General features: G+C 37.5%; 1 protein-coding gene across 30 annotated transcripts in view; it reads left to right on the top strand.

The window, feature by feature from the left end:
- Nucleotides 1-15,493, top strand: part of MGA (MAX dimerization protein MGA) — a 148,842-nt gene that overhangs the window by 49,649 nt on the left and 83,700 nt on the right. For 28 of the 30 annotated variants that reach the window (XR_015134921.1, XR_015134920.1, XR_015134919.1 and 25 more), the window contains exon 2: nt 6,812-7,942. The exons of the other annotated variants lie outside the window; for them this stretch is intronic. Coding sequence is in view for 20 of the 28 variants with exons in the window: in XM_086321785.1 (XP_086177911.1) it covers nt 6,879-7,942 (1,064 nt within the window). In the remaining 8 variants the exon portion in view is untranslated. The remainder of the gene's footprint in view (nt 1-6,811; nt 7,943-15,493) is intronic. 30 annotated transcript variants of the gene reach the window in all.

Here is a 15,493-nt window from a genome sequence, read left to right as displayed (position 1 = left end):
GCCTTAAAACCTAAAAGCATTTCAGATGTATTTTGAAATTTACCTTTCAAATTTAGGGTTGTAGTCATGATAAAATGCCCAGGGTATAGTTTCTGGTCCAAAGTAAGTGCTTACTATAGATAGTGAGTACAATGGCAACCCACTCCAGTGTTCTTACCTGGAAAATAAGGACAGAGGATCCTGGCGGGCTACAGTTCATAGGGTCGCAGAGTCAGGCACGACGGAAGCGACTTAGCATGCACGCACATCATTTATTTAATTATGAAAGTTAACCTAATGACGATTAAGAACGGATAGTTGGCGATTGTCTTTGCATCCCTTGCTGTCTTGTTTTCTGATTACTTTTGTATGTAAATTGTGCTTTTTAAAATCTTTTTCAAATTTCTGGGCCCATTGTATATTGATGAATACTGAAATTCAAGTGAATCTATTCTCTTACAAATTTGAGCTTCAGAAATGTAATTTAACCGCACTCTTGTAGTGAATAATTACGTTAAGGAACAAACTAACATCTCCATGCCTGCTGCTGCTGCTGCTGCTAAGACTCGTCAGTCGTGTCCGACTCTGTGCGACCCCACAGACGGCAGCCCACCAGGCTCCCCCGTCCCTGGGATTCTCCAGGCAAGAACAATGGAGTGGGTTGCCATTTCCTTCTCCAGTACATGAAAGTGAAAAGGGAAAGTGAAGTCGCTCAGTCGTGTCCGACTCTTCGCTACCCCATGGACTGTAGCCCACCAGGCTCCTCCGTCCATGGGATTTTCCAGGCAAGAGTACTGGAGTGGGGTGCCATTGCCTTCTCCGATCTCCATGCCTACCTTACAGTAATGCATTTACTGTATGAAAAGTTATGGTTATTTTTAGCAACTTTGAAAATACTCGGTTTAGGTTGAGTATCATCTGAATGTTTTGTAATGTTTTGTGTTCTTAAAGTAATAGTATTGGTTTGGAATTTTGGTGTACTTTGTTGCCAGGGTTGATTGGGGGTGGGGTGGGGGGAGGGGGAGACTGATACTAGTATCTGAATTAGGTAACTAGCTAGTAAACTAACTAATGTATTTTGTAAGTTGTATGAAGATCGTGGCTTTAGTAGTTACTAAACATTTCCCAAAGAGGTCATTGGTGAAAAGATGCTCAGAATAGGTACTCTGGAATTGTAACAGTTTTCTTATGGAACTTGACACATTACTGGAAAACATTCTCTGTGAAATCGCATTTGTGTGTTGATGTGAGTGCCTGCACCTTCTGATGTTGACAGTTTCAGAATGTTACTTAGAATATTTCCCAGCCACAACTGAATTTATCTCTGTAGGTCATTATTATAGTAATTCTATGTGGGTAACTGCTGGATCTTGAAAAGCTGAACTGAGATTTTTTTGAATGCTGAGTTATACCTGTATACCCAAAACTGTGGTCTTCCTTAATGCTTTCAGAGAATTTTTAGAATCTTTCTGGAAGGAGATTTATGGCTTCATGAGTAGCCTAAGTAATTTGATTTTTGCAATTGGTTAAAGTTATCTTAGACTTTAGAGTGGTATTTGTGTGTCTGACACAGCTGAATTTGCTGAATTGACTATCCTTTCTTTAGAAAATCCAATATTGTATTCCAAAAGCATAGGCATATTCCTTATAATGAAGTGAAATCCATGTTAAAAATTGTTGTGTTTTATTTGTCTGTAAACCTTTAGCAATGTATGGCTTAAGATAGATACTATTTTGTTTGTAAATTATGTTTTTGGTTTTACACATTTTGATCAATTTATGGAATAAACTTGACAGGAAGATTAAAAAAAAGACTATACAAATCGAAAGTCTGAAAGTTCAAACTTTTTTTGGACTTAATACACACATATTTACATTTATTAGATACTTGTGTACAGAGTGGAAATGAAGCAGTCTGACTCTTCTGAACTTAAATTTTGTGTTTCAATGAAAGGAAAATTTTGAAATGTGTATATATAATGTAAGTTTAAAATTTATTATAGTACAGTCTTTAAACTGGATTCCCATCAGTAGAATATTTGATATTTCATAGATTAATTTTTAAAAGATAATGATTTTTAAAGCATTGGTTAAAACTTCCTTGCCCACTTTTACCTGTAAAAATGATCTGAAAAATCAAGATTTTATTATTATAGAAGACAGTGTTTAAGAAATTCTTAACTCTTTAATGTCTTCGTAGATTTGGGATAGCTAAACAATTTTTTCAAGTAGTTCTTTGCTGCCTGTCTTAAACGCATTTCATAAGTGTGTTTTTGCATAATTGCTTACAAAAATACTTGATTTGTAACAAAATTGAGCTTTATGGACTAAGTACAAGATTAGGAGTTTATGTTATTTGATTTATATACAGTTTTATGTTTTTAGCTTTGTTTTCTTTAACTGGAGGATAATTGCCTTACAATGTTGTGTTGATTTCTGTCATATAATAACCCGAATCAGCCATAGATGTATATATATCTTCTCCCTCTTGAGCATCTCCCCCGAATCTCAGTCCTGTAGGTTGATGCAGAACTTTGGGCTGGTTTCCCTGTGTTTTATAGCAGCTTCCCCTTAGCTATGTTATTTCACACATGGTAGTGTATATATGTCAGTGGTTCGCTCTCACCTCTTGCCCCCATCCCAGCATAAGTCCATTCTCCATATCTGCGTCTCTATTCATATTCCTGTCCTGCAAATAGGTTCATCAGTGCCATTTTCTAGATTCTGTATATATGCATTAAAATACGATATTTTCTCCTTCTGACTTACTTTACTCTGTTTGACAGGCTCTAGGTTCATCCCCCTGATTTTGTTACTTTTTATGGCTGAGTAATATTCCATTGAATGTATATGTACCACAACTTCTTTATCTGTTTGACAGACTCTAGGTTCATCTGCATTAGTTCAAATGACCTTGATTCCTTTTTATGTCTGAGTAATATTCCACTGTATGTATGCATCACAACTTCTTTATCTGTTTTTCTGTTGATGGACATCTAGGTTGCTTCCATGTCTTCTCTGTTGTAAATAGTGCTGCAGTGAACATTGGGGTACATGTGTCTTTTTGAATTACAGTTTTCTAAGGGTATATGCCCCCTAGTGGGATTGCTAGGTCATAATGGTTGGATAGCAGGGAGATCAAACCAGTCAATCTTAAGGGAAATCAACCCTGAATACTCATTGGAAGGACTGATACTGAAGCTGAATATCTAGTATTTTGGTCACCTGATGCGAACAGCCGACTCACTGGAAAAGGCCCTGATGCTGAGAGAGATTGAGGGCAGAAGATGGCGTTAGAGGATGAGGTGACTGGATGGCATCACTGATGGAATGGACATGAACTTGGGCAAACTTCTGGAGATGTTAAGGGACAGAGAAGCCTTGAGTGCTGCAGTCCATGGGGTTGCAACGAATCAGATATGACTAGGTGACTGAACAACAACAATGGTAGTTTTATTCCTGGTTTTTTAAGGAATCTCCATACTGTTCTCCATAGTGGCTGTATCAGTTTACATTCCCACCGACAGTGCAAGAGGGTTCCCTTTTCTCCACATGCTTTCCAGTATTTATTGTTTGTAGATATTTTGATGATGGCTTTTTTGACCAGTTATACACCATTTTAGAGGTATTGGTTTTTATGAACTTTCTGGACTTTACTATTTTTATAAAAGTCACTGTATATTTGTGACTTATAAGTCTGTTTAAATTTTGTCTTATCAGTCTCTGATAGATGTTACTTAAACTAGTTTTAGGAAATCAATAAACTTAATTGCCTTAAGCCTGAGGAAACTTTTGAAAAGAATCATTCTAAATTTTATCTATCTCTTAAACTCCAAATCAGAGGAGAGAGCTTTTTTTTTTAACCTTTCCTAGGTATTAGTGCTTTAGTGTTAGAAAGTAGGGTTTCTATTTTCATGTCTAGCCATTATCAGAAACAATAACCAACCTTTTTTGAAGTGTTGATCTTTAAAGTATTATCCTGAAGATAATGAATATTTTAAGTTTTGGAGCTTCCCCCCACTTTTCGGGGGGATCAAGTGGCCAGTCCTGAAAGATGTAAAATTCAGATCAGATGATTTTATTATTGCTTGTCAATAGCTCTGACGAAAAGTAAAATTAGACTTTTAATTAAAAAGAGGAATACCAGTAAGTGGCTCAGTTTGATTGGTCAAAAATTACTGATCCAGTTAAACAAGTGTGTGTGTGTGCGCTAAGTTGCTTCAGTTGTGTCTGACTCTTTGTGACCCTATGAACTGTAGCCCACCAGGCTCCTTTGTTGATGGGATTCTCCAACAGGTAAGAACACTGGAGTGAGTTGCCATGCCCTTCTCTAGGGGATCTTCCCAGCCCAGGGATTGAACCTGTGTCTCTTATGTCTCCTACATTGGTAGGTGGATTCCCTAGTGCCACCTGGGAAGCCTAGTGATGTAATATTTTTCTTTTTTGTATAAAAGCTAACTGAAGGTGATAGCTTTATATTTTGGAGAATATTTAGGTAATTTATTTTAGCACATCACTTCAGTTGAACGTAACAACCTGAGATTTCTTTATAATGGCTTATGGAGATATAATTCACATAAAATTCATGATTTAAAACATTTATATATTTATTTGACTGTACCAGGTCTTAGTTGCAGCATGCGGGGTCTTCAGTTGCTGGCATGTGGGCTCTTGATTGCAGCATGTGGGCTCTTGATTGTAGCATGTGGGCTGTAGTTCCCTGACCAGGGATTGAGCCCAGGCCCTCTGCATTGGAAATGTGGTGTCTTAACCACTGGACCAGCAAGGAGTCCCAAAATTCAGCATTTTAAAGGATACATTAACTGGTTTTTAGTTCTGAACATTTCCGTCACTCTTACAGAAGACCCCAAGCTGTTAACAATTGTCCTCATTAATCCTCTCCCTTTTCACTGTCAGCCACTGATCTACTTTATAGATTTGCCTATTCTGGACATTTCTTATAAATGGAGTCATACAGTATATGTGTTTTTTTGTGTGTGTAACTTTTATGAATTAACTAATTTAGGCTTTTTTTTTTTTAATTTTTGGGTGGGGGGATAGGTTGTATGGTCACAAGGTAAAAAATTTGGAAAGTGTCAGAGTATTTTTCCAGCCACCCTGTTTTGCCTTGATAAAGCCAATACTACCAGTTCCTCTTCTGTCTTTGCAGGTAGTCTGTGTCAGGAAAATACATACATATTCTTTTCTTTCTTTGGCTTTTTCTTTGTTTAAACTTATAGAAGTATATAGCATAATCTATAATTCTTTTGAACTTTATGCTTTGTATATCTTTTAGATAATATTAATGAGTCTATAAGATTTATAATTCTCTTTTGTAGCTGCAGAATATTCCACTCTTTCATAGTACCACCATTTATTACAGGTGTGTATGTGTGTGTTTGCACATATGTATGTAAGATAAAGTCCTAGAAGAACCATTGTTTCCTGGAATGTGTGCGTTTCTACTTTTGATATTTTCATACTACCCTCTGAGATTCTGTCATCTTACACTCTTAAGTGGCTAATTAGATGAGAATGCTGGTTGACATACACCTTTTCCAGCACCTTTGACAGACTTTGATTTTTGCCAAAAATTCTGCTAGGGTAAAAAGCAGTATCTTAGGGTGACTTTAATTCCTTCTGTTCTGTGACTGTGTACATTTTCTTAACTATTTGCAGTTCCTATCCTTTGTCCGTTTTTCTATTAGATTTTTTGTTTTTCCAATTTGTATAAAATTCCTTTTTATATTAGGGAAATGAGATCTTTATGATATGTTTCAGGTACTGTTTTCCAGTTAGTCATTTTTTTAATCTTACATGGATAGTTTTTGTCATATTAAAAACAAATTTATATGATTTTGAATTTATCAAAAATTTTATTTTATTAACTTCTAGGTTTTGTGTACTACTTATTATCAAAAAGCTTTTTTTCAAGATTTCTTTAAGAATTAAAAAAAATTACACTGAGTTGGGAATAGGGGGTGGGATTTAAGTGTTCGGTTTATTGGAATTTTTTTCAGTGTAAGGTCTGAGTTGTGGAGCCAACTATTTCTTTTTCCAGTAAGTTCTGGTGTTTTGTCATGTTTTCTTTAAATGTATGTACTAACAGGGCTTCCTTGATGGCTCAGTTCATAAAGAAACCACCTGCAGTGCAGGAGACCCAGGTTCCATCCCTAGGTTGGGAAGATCCCCTAGAGAAGGGAATGGCAACCCATTCCAGTATTCTTGCCTAGAGAATCCCATGGACAGAGGTGCCTGGTGGGCCACAGTCCAAGGGGTCCCAAAGAGGTGGACACAACTGAGTAACTAACACTTTCACTTTCATGTACTAATTAAGTTAAATAGCATTTTACTTATGTATGAACTCATGCCAGTACTCTAATAAAAGAGGTGATTCTCTATACAGTGATAACATGGAAATTTGTTAATTTTTACTCAGGAGAATGTACTTGTAACAGAATCCTCTCAAATTAATTCATAAATTATTGGGATTCTTTTGGAATGTGGATAACTTTACAATTTAATCTTCTTTTAAGTCTATACTTTTATATTTTCATATAATTTTTCTAAAATGAATACTTTTTTTATGTGAGATTGTTGCATGTATAGTGAATTATTGAAGGATTGGGGTATGAGTAACTTAATTAGATTAAAATGAACTTTAAAAAGGTAATCAAATATTCCAGAATGAATATCCTTACAGTGATTGAGAGAAAAGTAGAAGCAAAATCTTAGAAGAATTTAGGAATGTATTTTGGGATAACAATCATTCTTACATTTTTGTTAATAAAATAAATGTTCACTTGATTAAAGTGTTGTTTTGTTTTTTTAGGCTGGGAAGGCCATTGTGATTATGTGGTAACTACAATTATCTTACTACTGATTTTCCCACTGGAATCATGGAGGAGAAACAACAGATTATATTGGCTAATCAAGATGGTGGGACAGTGCCAGGAGCAGCACCTACTTTCTTTGTCATCCTGAAACAGCCAGGAAATGGCAAAACTGATCAAGGAATTTTGGTTACTAATCGGGATGCCTGTGCTTTGGCTAGCAGTGTGTCATCACCAGGAAAATCTAAAGGAAAGATTTGCCTTCCAGCTGATTGTACTGTAGGAGGAATCACTGTCACCTTGGATAACAATAATATGTGGAACGAATTCTATCATCGAAGCACAGAGATGATTCTGACGAAGCAGGGGAGACGCATGTTTCCTTACTGTCGTTATTGGATAACAGGTTTAGATTCAAATATGAAATATATCCTTGTCATGGATATATCTCCTGTGGATAATCACCGTTATAAATGGAACGGTCGCTGGTGGGAGCCCAGTGGGAAGGCTGAGCCCCATGTTTTGGGGAGGGTTTTTATTCATCCAGAATCTCCTTCCACGGGTCATTATTGGATGCATCAACCAGTGTCTTTCTACAAACTCAAACTTACAAACAATACACTGGACCAAGAAGGGCATATTATCTTGCACTCTATGCATCGCTACTTGCCACGGCTTCACTTGGTGCCTGCAGAAAAGGCTACTGAAGTGATACAATTAAATGGCCCTGGTGTCCACACTTTTACCTTCCCACAGACTGAATTCTTTGCAGTAACAGCTTATCAAAACATTCAGATTACCCAGTTGAAAATAGATTACAATCCATTTGCTAAAGGCTTCCGGGATGATGGGCTGAATAGTAAGCCCCAGAGAGATGGAAAGCAAAAGAACAGCTCTGACCAAGAAGGGAACAGTGTTCCCAGTTCTCCTGGTCAACGGGTCCGTCTTACAGAAGGTGAGGGGTCAGAGGTGCAGCTAACAGATTTGGATCCTTTATCAAGGGGTCAGGAAACTTCAGGCAAGGGTTTGGAGAAGCCTTCCCTTAATATAAAGCGAGATTTTCTTGGTTTCATGGATATTGATTCAGCCCTTGGTGAAGTCCCTCAGTTGAAGCAAGAGGTTTCTGAAAGGTAGGTAACAATTTTCTGTTCTTAGAGATAAAAGGAGGATTTGAATTTAAAATATTGGTTATGTGGATTCCTGACTTTAGGTATTAATAATGCAAGCCACTATAAAATACCCCACATTTGTGAAATAATAGTTGCTTTTCTATTCTGCAAAATGATAGTTCATTTTTCTGTAATGAATATCAGTTGGGTTCACAATCTAGAATTCTAGGCAAATTAGATGACTTATCCCAGTGGGAACCTTAGATTTTTAGATTTAGACTTTTGTTAATCATGCATGTTTGTCTATTCCTTGTTAATATATAGACAGCTTTTAAAAAGTATTAAAATATAGTTCATATATAGTATATATAGACAACTCTTGATTAATTGGAGAAGGGAAAAGAATGACCCCCAAATCATAATTGAAGTAAGACTTATCCAATGAGGCTCAGAAGAAATTGAAAGTAAACTAATTTATGTCTAGTACGTAAGAATTTCCTGGGACTTACCTGGTGGTTCAGTGGCTAAGACTCCATGCTTCCAGTGCAGAAGGTCCATGTTCAATCCCTTGTCAGGGAACTGGATCCCACATGCTGCAACTAAGGGCCCTGCATGCTGCATCTAAGACCCAGCACAGCTAAATAAATACGAATTTTTTGTCCTGTGGACATCCTGATCCATAAATTTCCTGACTAAAAACAAGCTGAAGGTTATTACATGTTAAAATAACATGATACACTGTTGCACTTTTAAAATTTGAACTTGTGTTATTTATTTTTATTGAAGGCTTTATTTTTTTAAGAGCAATTTTAGGTTTGCAGCAAAATCGAGATCAAAGTTAGATATTTCCCATTACAGCTTCTGTCCCCACACATACATAGCCATTCCCATTATCAACATCCACCACCAGAATGGTGCATTTGTTTATAATTGATGAACCTATATTGGTGCGTCATAATCACTCAAAGTCCATAGATTGCATTAAGGTTCACTCTTGGTGGGTTTGGACAAATAATGTAAAGACATGTATCCACCATAATAGTATCATACAGAGTACTTTCATTGCCTTAAAAATCCTCCATGTTATACCTGTTAATCTCCTGTTCCCCTCGCCTCTGGCAACCTCTGATCTTTTTGTTGTCTCATAGCTTTGTCTTGTCCAGAATGTCCTATGTCTGGAATCATACAGTGATGTAGCCATTTCAACTTGGCTTCTTTCACTTAGTAATACGTATATAAAGTTTCTTCATGTCTATTCATGACTTGATAGCACATTTTTTTTGTTTGGTCGTATCAGTTCATTTATTCAGTCATCTCTTGAAGGACATCTTAGTTGCATCTCAGTTTTGGCAGTTACGAATAAAGCTGCCATGAACATCTGTGTCCAAGTCTAATGTCCATTTGGATAGATACCAAGGAGCATGGTTCCAAGACTGGATGGTAACAGCATGTTTGTTTATTTATTTGTTTGTTTTTTTATTTATTTGGCTGCCTCAGGTCTTAGTTATGGCACACGGGATCTTCCATCTTCATTGTGGCATGCCTGATCTTTAGTTGTGGTATGTGAACTCTTCAGTTACAGTATGTGGGATCTGGTTCCCTGACCAGGGATCGAACCTGATCCCCCTGTGTTGGAAACGTGGAGTCTTAGCCACTGGACCACCAGGGAAGTCCTGGTGACAGTGTATTTAGGTTTATGAGAAATTGCCAAACTCTTCTGTGAATGAGAGTTCTTGCTGCTCTACATCCTTGTCAGCATTGTCAGTTTTCTGGATTTTGGCCTTTCTAATAGGTGTGTAGTAATATCTTGTTTAAATTTGCCTTTCCCTGATGACATGATGTGGTGCATCTTTTCATATGCTTATTTGCCATCTGTGTATCTTCTTTGGTATCTGTTAAGGTCTTTGGCTTATTTTCTAATCAGATTGTTTTACTGTTGTCTTCAGACTTCTTTGTATATTTTGGATAACATGCTTTTGCAAATATTTTTTCCCAGTTTGTGGTCTGTCTGCTCATTCTCTTGATGTTGTCTTTCACAAAGCAGAAGTTTATTATCTTAATGAAGTTCAGCCTATCAGTGATTTCTTTCATGGATCATGCCTTTGATTTTGTATCTTAAGAAGTCATTGCCATATTGAAGGTCATGTAGGTTTTCTCTTAGGTTATCTTTTAGGATTCTTAAAATTTTGTGTTTTACATTTTGGTTTATGATCCATTTCAAATTAATTTATGTGAAAGTTGGAAGGTCTGTGTCTAGTCATTTATTTTTGCATGTGGATGTCCTGCTATTTCAGCAGTGAGAAGACTCTCTGCTCTGATACTGTCCTTGCTTCTTTGTCAAAGATCAGTTGGCTCTATTTGAGTCTATTTGTGGGCTCTCTAGTCTGTTCCCTTGACCTATTAGTCTCTTCTTGTAACAGTACTACACCGTTTTGATTACTGTAGCTTTTTAAGAAAGTCTTGAACTTGGGCAGTATCAGCTCTCCAACTTTGTTCATTTTCAATACATGTTGGCTATTCTGGGTCTTTTTCGTCTCTATATAGTCTTGAGAATCAGTTCAACCATATTCACAAAATAACTTGCAGGGATTTTGATTATGCTTGCATTGAATCTGTAGATCGAGTTGGGAAGAACTGACATCTTAACTGTATTGAGTCTTCCTGTTCATGAACATTGACTACCTCTCCATTTATTTAGTTCTTTAATTTTTTTCATCAGCGTGTTTTCATTTTCCCCATATAGATCTTGTATATATTAGATTTATAACTAAGTATTCACTTTTGGGGAGTGATAATGTAAATGGTATTGTGTTTTCCACTTGTTCTTTGTTGATACATAGGAAAACTATTGAATTTTGTACTTTACCCTCATAATCTGCAGCTTGTTTATTAGTTCCAGAAGTTTTTTGGGGATTCTTTGACATTTTCTACCTAGATGATCATGTCATTTGTGAACAAAGATAGTTTTATTTCTTTCTCTCAAATCTGTATTATTTTTATTTCCTTTTATTGCATTCACTAGGACTTCCAGTAAGATGCCGAGAAGGATTGATGAGAGCAGACATCTTTTCCTTCTTTCTTATCTTAGTGGGAAAGTTTCTAATTTAAGTTGAGAAAGTTCCCTTTTATTTGCTAGTTCACTGAGAGTTTTTATCATGAATGGGTGGTGGTGTTCAGTCACTAAGTCATGTCCAACCCTTTTCAACTCCATGAACTGCAGCACGCCAGGCTTCCCTGTGCTTCACTATTTGCTGGAGTTTGCTCAGATTCATGTACATTGAGTTGGTGCTGTTATCTAACCATCTCATCCTCTGCTTCCCCCTTCTTTTGCCCAGCATCAGTGGCTTTTCCATCTTCAGCTCTTCACATCAGGTGGCCAAAGTTTTGAAGCTTCATCATCAGTCCTTCCAATGAATATTCAGGGTTGATTTCCTTTAGGATTGACTGGTTTGATCTTGATGTCCAAGGGACTCTGAAGAGTCTTCTCCAGCACCAAAAATAGAAATCATCAATTCTTTGGCACTCAGCCTCCTTTATGGTCCAACTCTCACATCTGTACATGACTACTGGAAAAACTAAAACTTTGACGTTACGGACCTTTGTTGGCAAAGTGATGTCTCTGCTTTTTAGTATGCTGTCTAGGTTTGTCACAGCTTTTCTTCCAACGAGCAAGTTTAATTTCATAGCTGCAGTCACTGTCCACAGTGATTTTGGAGCCCAAGAAAATCTGTCACTGTTTCCACTTTTCCCCATCTATTTACCACAAAGTGATGGGACCGGATGCCATGATCTTAGTTTTTTGAATATTGAGTTTTAAGCCAGCTTTTCACTCTCCTCTTTCACCCTCAGCAAGAGGCTCTTTAGTTCCTCTGCTTTCTGCCATTAGAATGGTATCATCTTCTTAACTGAGGTTATTGATATTTCTCCTGGCAGTCTTGATGCCAGTTTGTGATTCATCCAGCCTAGCATTTCACTTGATGTACTGTGCATAAAAATTAAATAAGCAGGGTGATAGTATACAGCCTCGACGTGCTCCTTTCCCAATTTTGAACCAGTCCATTGTATCATGTCTGATTATAATTGTTTCTTGACCTGCTTACAGGTTTCTCAGGAGGCAGGTGAGGTGGTCTGGTATTCTCATTTCTTTACTTTTCCACAGTTTGTTGTGATCCACACAGTCAAAGGCTTTATTGTAGTCAGTGAAGCAGAAGTACATGTTTTTCCAGAATTCTTTTGATTTTTCTAAGATCTAAAGGATGCTGGCAATTTGATGTCTAGTTCCTCTGCCTTTTCTAAATCTAGCTTCCATCTGGAAGCTTTTGGTTTACGTACTTTTGAAGCCTAGCTTGGAAGGATTTTGAGCATTACCTTGCTACATGCGGTCCTTCCTTGTGGCTCAGATGGTAAAGAATCTGCCTGTAGTGCAGAAGACCTGGGTTCAATCCCTGGGTCGGGAAGATCCCCTGGAGAGGGGAATGGCTACCCACTCCAGTGTTCTTGCCTGGAGAATTCCATGGACAGAGGAGCCTGGTGGGCTATATAGTCCTTGGGGTCTCAAAGAGTCAGATTAACACTTTTCATACTTTTTGCTAGTATGTGAAATGAGCACAGTTGTATGATAGTTTGAACGTTCTTTGGCATTGCCTTTCTTTGGGATTGGAATGAAAACTGACCTTTTCCAGTCCAGTAGCCACTGCTGAATTTTCCAAATTTGCTGACCTATTAAGAGCAGCACTTGGACAGCATCATCTTGTAGGAATTTAAATAACTCAGCTGGAATTCCATTACCTCCACTAGATTTGTTCCTAGTAATACTTCCTAAAGCCCACTTGACTTTACACTCTAGGATGTCTGGCTCTTGGTGTGTGACCACACCATTGTGGTTATCTAGGTCATTAAGACCTTTTTTGTATAGTTCTTATGTATATTCTTGTCACCTCTTCTTAACTTCTGTTAGGTCCTTGCCATTTCTTGCCCATTTCTGGTTTTGATCTTTAGACAAAACCAGAATGATCAAAGATATTTCTGGTTTTGTCTCTTTTTGCTTCTTTATTACGATTTTCATTTCTGTGCTTACATTGCACATCTGTTCTTAGCATAGCCTGCCAGGCTCCTCTGTCCATGGAATTCTCCAGGCAAGAATACTGGAGTGAGTTTCCATTTCCTCCTCCAGGAGATCTTCCCAATCCAGGGGTTGAACCTGAGTCACCTGTACTGCAGGCAGATTCTTTACCACTGAGCCAACGAAGCCCACATGTGGTCTACTTTATTTATTAGAATTCTTAGCATGTTAATCATAATTTTAAATTCCTGATCAGTTAATTTCAACATTCCAGTTTGATAATTTTGATGGTTGCTCTGTCTTCAAGTTGGGGTTTTTTTTTTGCCTTTTAGTATGTGTTGTAATTTTTTATGGCTAGTTAGACAGGATGTGTTAGGTAAAAGGAAGTGTTTTATATAATAAGCTTTTAATAATGTTGTGTTAAGGCATGGATGTGAGGGAAAGGGAAGTGTTCTAGTTCTGTGATTAGTTCTCAGTTTTTAAATGAGTCTGTGCCTCTGGACTGTGAACTTCACAGGCGCTCCTCATATCCCTTCTTGCCCCCTTAAGTTGGACAGGATTGGCTCTGGTAGGCTGGAGTTGGGTAATTTCCCTTTCCTTAGGTCAGTTAGGTTCTGATAAAACCCCACGAAGTTAGACTCTGGTTAACTCATTTCTCTCTAGAGATGAGGCTTTGTTGTTAAAAGTAACAGAGACCACCCCTCCGAGCCACCTGCACTCCAGGATTTTTCTCATGAGTTGAAATTTACTGTGAGATCTGGTCTAGCTCCTAGAGGAAAACTTACAGAAATGTGGGAGCCCCCCTATAACTGGGCATCCCTGGAGTTTTAAACTCAGGCTGTCTAACACTGAGCATCCAGCAATTTGTCAGTTACAGTTCAGGTTTTTCTACCCTGGCACTGATTCCCAAGGTGGAGTCTGTTGTCAGTTACTGCTCCATTAAACCACGATCCCCTGTATTTACCTGTCTGTTTCAGCAGTTTGTACTGTCTCTTATGGATTCAAAATAATTATTGATTTTTCAGTCTATTTAACTCTTTCTTTGTTAGGACCTAGTGGCTGTTTCTAATCTCTTTACATTTGCTACTGAAAATTTGCCTTATTTCAATGTTAAAATCCAAGTTTGGCAGAAGTACATCCCAGCCCAATACTTCTACTTTATTTTTCTCAATTCATATTCCACTAATAGCTACTATGGAATCCCCACATTCATGAGCTCCCCTTGACTTGTTTATGGGCAAGTTAGTTCTTTGCTATTTTCTAAGGGTTATTAGCAGGTGGAGTGGATGTTACTCAGGCAGCATACAGGTTTTTCTTTCTTCCTATCGAGAGAAAGTGTTTTTCAGTTTATACTTTTTACTGTGGTGTGTGTATCTATATATATTGCAGTTGCAACTAGTGGATGCCATCTATAATATTTGATTCTCCAGTCTCTGTCTAATCATCTTGATTACCCAATATAAGTTTTAAACATTTCAACACCAATATTTAAAAAAATTTATTTTATTGAAGTACAGTTGGCTTACAGTGTCTTACTAATTTCTGCTGTACAGCAAAGCAGTTCAGTTACAAATATATTCTTTTTCATCGTGTTTTATCACAGGACATTAATACAGTGCTTTATAGCGGTACTGTGAGGTTTATCCATGCTGTATATAATAGTTTGCTTCTGCTAATCTCAAACTGCCAGTCCATCCCTCCAATATCCCACTGTCCCCTTGGCAACCACAGTCTGTTTTATATGTCTGTGAGTCTGTTTCTGTTTTGTGAATAAGCTGATTTGTGTCATATTTTAGATTCCTTATGTGAACATGAAAGTGAAAGTCACTTAGTCGTGTCCGACTCTTTGCAACCCCATGCACTGCATAGTCCGTGGAATTCTCCAGGCCAGAATACTGGAGTGGGTAGCCTTTCCCTTCTCCAGGGTATCTTCCCAACCCGGGGATCGAACCCAGGTCTCCTGTGTTGCAGGTGGATTCTTTACCAGCTGAGCCACCAGGGAAGCCCAATCATATTTTAGATTCCTTAATGTAAGTGATATCTTATGGTATTTGTCTTTCTCTTTCTGACTTCACTTAGTGTGGTAATCTTTAGGTCCATTCATGTTGTGGTAGATGGCATTATTGTTCTTTTTTATAATGGCTGAGTAGTATTCCATTTATATATGTACCACATTTTCTTTATCCATTCTTCTGTCATTCAGATGTTTAGGTTGTTTCCATATCTTGGCTATTATGAATAGTGCTACTATGATGATCTTAGGGTGCATGTATCTTTCTGGATTATAGTTCTGTATAGATATATACTCAGGAGTGGGATTGCTGGATCTTGTGGAAATTCTATTTTTAGCTTTTTTGAGGAACCTCCATGTTGTTTTTCATGGTGGCTGCACTAATTTACATTCCCACCAATAGCATAGGAGGGTTCTCTTTTCTCCCACATTGTTTCCAGCATTTGTTGTTTGTAGACCTTTTATTGATGGCTGTTCTGACCAGTGTAAGGTGGTATCT

The sequence above is a fragment of the Bos grunniens genome, chromosome 10, assembly GCF_055505025.1.
Source record: "Bos grunniens cultivar Pamir isolate PY7600 chromosome 10, Bosgru_T2T1.0, whole genome shotgun sequence".
NCBI classification, from domain to species: Eukaryota; Metazoa; Chordata; class Mammalia; order Artiodactyla; family Bovidae; genus Bos; species Bos grunniens.
This window is presented reverse-complemented; position numbering and strand designations above follow the sequence as displayed.